The 6,520-nt window shown below is 41.8% G+C and overlaps 1 protein-coding gene across 2 annotated transcripts in view; it reads left to right on the forward strand.

Moving 5' to 3' along the window:
* The window catches only part of CD9 (CD9 molecule), a 39,084-nt gene that overhangs the window by 24,016 nt on the left and 8,548 nt on the right, over positions 1-6,520 (forward strand). The window contains exons 3-4 of one of the 2 annotated variants that reach the window (XM_006028764.2): positions 3,438-3,535; positions 4,961-5,035. In XM_006028764.2, coding sequence (XP_006028826.1) covers positions 3,438-3,535; positions 4,961-5,035 — 173 coding nt within the window. The remainder of the gene's footprint in view (positions 1-3,437; positions 3,536-4,960; positions 5,036-6,520) is intronic. The other variant, XM_006028765.2, reaches the window with a different exon arrangement.

Consider the following 6,520-nt stretch of genomic DNA (forward strand, 5'->3'; position numbering starts at 1 on the left):
CTTTCCCTGTGGCTCCCCCCCCCAATCCTTTTGCATGCTAGAGGGTGCAAGTTCTTTGGTTGTTCCTCTTATGAATCCCTGTTAATAGCTGAGGAGTCATGTGCAGGCTGTTTCCAGGTTTGCAGCAGAGAATGATGGTCAGAATTTGTGAGTAGATGGTCAGAACTATTGACTGACCTTCACTCCAGCACATCCTTGTAAAGTAGGCAAAATGTGGTCCAAGTTGCTTGACTCTGGAGGGGAAAGGGCTGCCAAAATTGCTATTTCCTCTTCCTTAAAAAGTAGAAGAGGTTGAACTTGTGGCTGGAGAGGCTGCCAACTTAACTGGCTAAACTCTTGTGGCTTTGCGTTTTTGTTGAACATATTTAAATGCTTCATGTAAAGAAGGGAAAACTTCACTCTAAGGATTTATTCTATTCACAGGGTTGGAAGGGGCCTTGTTCAGAAGTGACCAAGCTGTCGCATGCATGCCCTTAAAATAGACTGCTTCTCTGGCATATGGCAGATCAGGGAGGGGCAGACATAGCAGATAAGGTGGAGAGTAGAAAGCAGCAGATTGGGCAGAGAGCACAGGGCATGGAGCAGAAAGCAGGGCAGCAGATCAGGAAGGGAATCAGAGTAGCGCTTGAGGAGGATGTGGGCATGCCACAAATTTGGTCCTCACTGATCTAGTCTTACCTCTTGGAAAACTACAAGATTGTCTGTTCATAAAGCATCCCAGACATACTTAAGCAGTCATACTCTAGCCTCCAAAGAGGGAGTTTCCACAAAGGTCAGGCAGCTTGTTCAGTTGTTTAGAGTTAAGAATTTATAGGACTGCTTTTTGCTTATTTTAAGACTTGAATCCAAGTCTGCTTTGCTGCAATTTAAACCCATTGCTTTGTGTCCAACCATTCTCCATTGCTATTGCTACAAAAAGGTAGTTCTCCTTCATCAATTTTTCAAACCTATGAAGATGTATGTATTCCTCCACACCCCAAATCTGCACGTTTTTTTCCAAACTCTGCACACAGTTCCTTCAGCCTTTTCTTGTTTGTCATATGCCTCTGGACCCCATTCAGTTCTTCTCTATCTTGTTAGTGTCCCAAAATTTGAGTGCGGTACTCCAAATGAGGCCTAACAGGCACCAAATAGTGGTACTCTCAAGTTCCACACTTGGAAAACAATACTTTTTTTAATGGAGCACAAAATTGCCTGTGTCAACTTGCATTGTTTGATTCACTAATAATTCTTCTCATCACTTCTGCTGCTATTATGTGTCTGTACATGGTTTTTCTTCTCTGTCCAGTACCTTACGCTTCTTAATGAACTTCATCTTATGGTCTATAGCCCTCTGAATTTTAATTCTGACCTCCAAATTGTTTGTGAACTTCAACTTTTGTCTGAAAAAAATTATGATAATCTTGCTCTATCCTTCTGTATCCACATCAGTAACAAATGTTGAACTGGACTGGACCCAGAACAGGCCCCTGTAAAACCCCACTTGCGAACTGCTGCCATTTAATGTTGAGTCCATTAATTCTTTATTTTTTTGTTATTCAGCCAATTGTAATATCAGCCTGATACTAGTTCTACCTAGTCCATATTTCTCTAGCTTACCTATTAGAATAGTAATAAATCTGGTGGTATTCTACAAGCCAAAGTCCCAAGTATATTGGGTCTACTAAACTTCTTTCCTCCCCCCCCCCCCCCCCCCCCATTATCCACCCAACCAGTTACTCTGTCAAAACAAGAAATCAGGTTGGTTTGGCATGATTTGTTCTTAAATCCCTGGTGACAGGTACTGATCATCACCTATTCATCTACCAAACAGTCAGTTTGCTTTTGTAACTCCCCAGGTGTTGAAGTTGGGCTGACCACCTTAAAAAGACAACTAAGGGAGTCATAATAGGCACTATATTTAGCCTGTGCCATGTCCTCTGAAACCTTACCTGTCATCTAAGAACTGGCACATACTGCCAGTGGCTCCATCATTTCTTTAGCTAGTTCCCTCAGCACCCTTGGATGAACTCCATCAAGCTGTCCTAGCTTAAATTCATTAAAATTATTCTAAAAACTTCCTGATGTACTCTTTACTTCTAAAATTATTAGGAAATAGGGCTAGAAGGGACCTCTGGAGGTAACTTGGTGCAGGGGTGGCCACCCTGCAGCATGGGCAGCCTCTATGTGGCATGTGGCAGAGTCAAGTGAGAACGGGCAGTACCATGGCAGGTGGTTCAGGAAGCAGAAAGCAAGGTAGCAAATTAAGGAAGGAAGCAGAGCAGCAGATTGAGCAGGGGAAGGGGATCAGAATGGTGCATGGAGAAGGTGTGGGGCTAACTTGTGTATCTGGAAAAAAGGTTGGCCCCCACTGATCTAATCCTGTCTCCTAACCGAGGCAGGATCATCTCTATCCAAACCATGTCATACAAATCCTTGTCTGATGTATTACTGAAATTACATAATCCTGCTGTGCAGCTATAAGGCATAGATGGCATCCTAACCTGCTGCAGATAACCTAGCGGGGCAGGAAGGGGGATAATGGTGTCCTGCTGCTGCTGCGAGTGTTATTAAAATCCATACCCACCTCTCCACCCCACTACAGAGGAAGACCAAACTGCCCAGTCTGTACCAGTGTGACCATGGAGTAACATTCCTTCCTGGTGCCAAATATGGTGATCAATCTGACCAGGAGTAGATGTGCTAGACCCGCTAAACAAGAACTTCTGGATTTTAGTCCTAACGGGAGTATTGGCACATCCTAGTCAAAATCTCCAGCCTAGACTGCAGCCAATACCCAGTTCTTCTGAGGAAGGTGAAATGCTGCTTAGGATAGTCATTTATCCCTATCCTAAAATGTCTTTCTCTTTTGTTAACTATGCCCATCTGACAACCTTGCAGAATGTTATTAGCTCTTATCAAAATCCTAGATCCACGTATGGGGGACTAGTACTCAGCAGCAGCTATGCTTAACTTCTTGGTTAAGCGAGAAAGGGAGGATGAGTCATCTGCAGAATATCCCTGCTCTACGGAGCCATAATTCTGGAAAATCTTTCTCCATTCTGCCCTCCCCCAAAACAACTAACTGTCTGTCTTTATTTGTGAATGTGTGGCATGTGAGAAAATACAGTATTAGAATTCTGACCTCATCAGGGTTTGGAGAGAATTGAGCAAGGTGGTTGTTCTCAAACTGTGATCAGACTTGTGCTGCTGATATGTCATCTGTTTTTAATGCTTTTTGACATAGTTATATTTGCTGTTCCACTCCCACTACAAATTCATATATTATTTTCATTTTGAAGGATGATTGTTTTGAAAAGCTCAACCGTAGCAACTTAAAACTACCATGCTTTGCTAGTGTTTATATCTCTTTCCAAGGACTTGTTCAATAAACTGTGATCTTGCAGTTCTCTATTGGTAAGGACTTTTCTAGCTTTGGTCTGTTTTTCCTACCCTAGGAGTATACATTCTCATTGGAGCTGGCGCACTCATGATGCTAGTTGGTTTCTTGGGATGTTGTGGTGCTCTTCAAGAGTCACAGTGCATGCTTGGCCTGGTAAGTATGTTTTAATATAGTTGGCTTTAGGTTCAAATTTGTGCAGATGAAAGCGGCAAGCAGTTGATCAAAAGAACTGAAAATTCTGGAGGTGTGCTATTGATATGTAGCAGATCTATGAACGTTAAAGTAATGTCAAATGGTCTAAATCTTGTGCATCAAGATTATTGGTATTTTTGAGACCTTGCTGTGTCTAAGCAGAACAATGTGCTACAGCCCTCAAGCATTAAGACTGTGCAGGAGGTGTGTGAAAGCAGATCAGACAGGTGAGTAGGCAGCTCTGGGCACTTTTAAGTGTTGTGTAGCCAATGCATCCGATACAGATGACTGACAGATTACTCATGGGACTAAAACTTTAATCCCAAAAGCATGGGTCTTTATTTCAGCCAAAAGTGTCTGTAGTTGTCAGTAGCGATTTTGGAGGGCAGCATCATACAGACTTCCTCACACGTCCCACCCAGCCTCGTACTTACCCACATCTAAATAGTTGAAAGTCTCCTTTAAACCTTCACAGGACTAACTTAACAAAGGCTGCTATTGCAGCTGGGAGAAAGCAACTCATTGTTTTTTGTGTTTTGTATCTGAAAACAAAGCTTTCTTCTTTCTCTTGAAGATTGTATTTTGGCTATCTAATATCTGACTCCTTATCACTCCCTGCCAGCAGAAATTTGATTCTACCCAAGAGTTGCAGACGGGCTACATATGTAGGTCTGTAAGATGCAAAACGAAGATCTTGGCTATTTTGAGATCCCTTCCTACTTGTTAATGTTATGGTGAACTTTCTTACCAACGCTGTTAACTTAAACTGCCCTAGAGCAGTGGGGATAGCAAACTGCTCCTTACATGTCTATATAATATTCTGCTTGACCCTAAGAACTTCTTGCAGTTAAATTACTAGGCTGAAAGCAGGGATAATAGCCCATGAATTCAGCTGACGATGATCAAAAGCAAACAAAAGATCTGACTGACCTTTTCATTTAATACCCAAACAGGCTGCCACCAAAATCTGTGTATTGTTAATCCTGCTACTTTTCCTTTTTCCTATTTCTAATTTGGCTTGCAATAAGAATTCCCTTTTTTTAAATTTTCTCATTCCTTTTTTTAAAGGAATGCTAACTTCTGGAGGAAAGATCCTGGACTGAGAAGTACCACACCTACAATAACCTCATCAAACTATAGGAACAAATTCTAAATGACATGTTCTGTGTCCCATGTACACTTTTTTTTTTTAAGCAGATTCAGAAGATGCATTACCGTTTACATGATCTAACATAATGTGATATAACCATGGTAATGTTAATAGAAATGTAGGGTTTTGAGTAAGTTTGTTTTGATATGTTGTTATTTAATTAAACCCTGCATTTGTGAAATGATTCCTTATATCAAGGGTCTGATTGACTGTGACTTGATATCTTTCTCTTCTAGTTCTTTGCCTTCCTTCTTGTAATATTTGCCATTGAAATAGCTGCTGCCATCTGGGGATTTGCAAATAGAGAGACGGTAGGCTTTTTTCTATATGCACTGTTCTAACAAGTTCTTGGAAGGTGTGCTTTATCTTTTACTGAGCACAATTGATGGGCTATGGTGACAGTTCTCTGATGTAGTACTAACTGCATCTTTCACAAAAATACAGAAGATGGTGTCAAACTGTAAAGACCTTTTTGCATGTTATACTTGTGTTGTGTTAACTGAACTTTAAAATGCAACCACTTGTGCAGCCAAGCAGTAACATGCATGATAAGTGTGATCATACAGCAAAATTAGGACTCTTTTTGGAGGAGTATCTCCAGATTGTATTAAGTAAGGCATGCTCAGTTGTTGTCTGACTGCTGGTATCTCCATGGACCATAGCTTGCTGGTTGTTGGTCCCACATCTGGCACTACACCAAAATCTTGAACCAGCTCTGCTGCAGTCCCTGGGCTGGGACTGATGGTCAGCTCTAGTGTGGCACTAGAACTGACAGTTGGCTGGTTGTTGGTTCCAGTCTGCATTCTGTCATGCTTAGAGGTCATAGTAAATATTTTGGCATGTATCTGTTCAGTTTACAATCCATGCCCTTCACGCTGTTCCACAATGCAGTGTCCTGTTCCCTGCCCCCTAACTCTGGGTCAGCATGTCTACATAGGAAAGCGTACTGGAAGAAGTGTCAGTACATTTAAGTAACTAATAGCTATAAAAGTGTAACTACAAGTAAAAATCCAACATAGATAAACTTATCCATATAAGCATAATGTATAGTACCAGCATAATCCTGGTGTGTTGCTATGTAACAGTCCATGATGCGATTTTGCTACAGAATCTGCTATGATAAGGACTAGGCCTAGTGTTGGGGGGCTCCCCTTACCTCCTTGCTCAGTGTAGCTCTTGTCTAGTATAGGTATTACCCTAGTGTAACACTGTTATCAATGAAACTTTTACTGGTATGGGAAGAGGATGTTGTGCACCAGTATTTCTGTGCTGGGAAAAGTCTTCAAAACGGGCATGGCTTCAGACTTTGCTTTTGACCAAATGTAATGTGGGATTCCATCAAGTGATTGTTGGTAATGGCTGAGGCTGTGGTTAGATGTAATGGCCAAAGTATTTTGAACTCCTTTAATATGTTTCAGCAGGTGACCATACAGATGTGTACACCATTTTTTTTTTTTCTTTAAATTGCTGCAAAAGTGGCTGAAATGTGTCAAACATATCTCAATAGAGCAGATGCCATTTTGTAGCACTTCATTCTGGAATGTATTAATGTTACTTACATATGGTAGGTGGGCCTCTAGGCCAGCATTCCTCAGCTCCTGGTTTGAGACCCAAAAGTGGGTTGCAAGCATATATGAAAGGGTTGTGAACAAACTCTTAAAAAATGGATTCCCTTTAAAGAAGAAAAATGTGGGAAACCCCAGCTTGTCCCTTGCAGGCTGGCAGCCTACAAAGCACTGCTTGTGGGGTCTCCCCCAATGCGCGCACCCCCCCCCCCCCCCACCCCCCGCCCCACC

This window comes from Alligator sinensis, unplaced genomic scaffold (genome assembly GCF_000455745.1).
Source record: "Alligator sinensis unplaced genomic scaffold, ASM45574v1 scaffold35_1, whole genome shotgun sequence".
NCBI classification, from domain to species: Eukaryota; Metazoa; Chordata; order Crocodylia; family Alligatoridae; genus Alligator; species Alligator sinensis.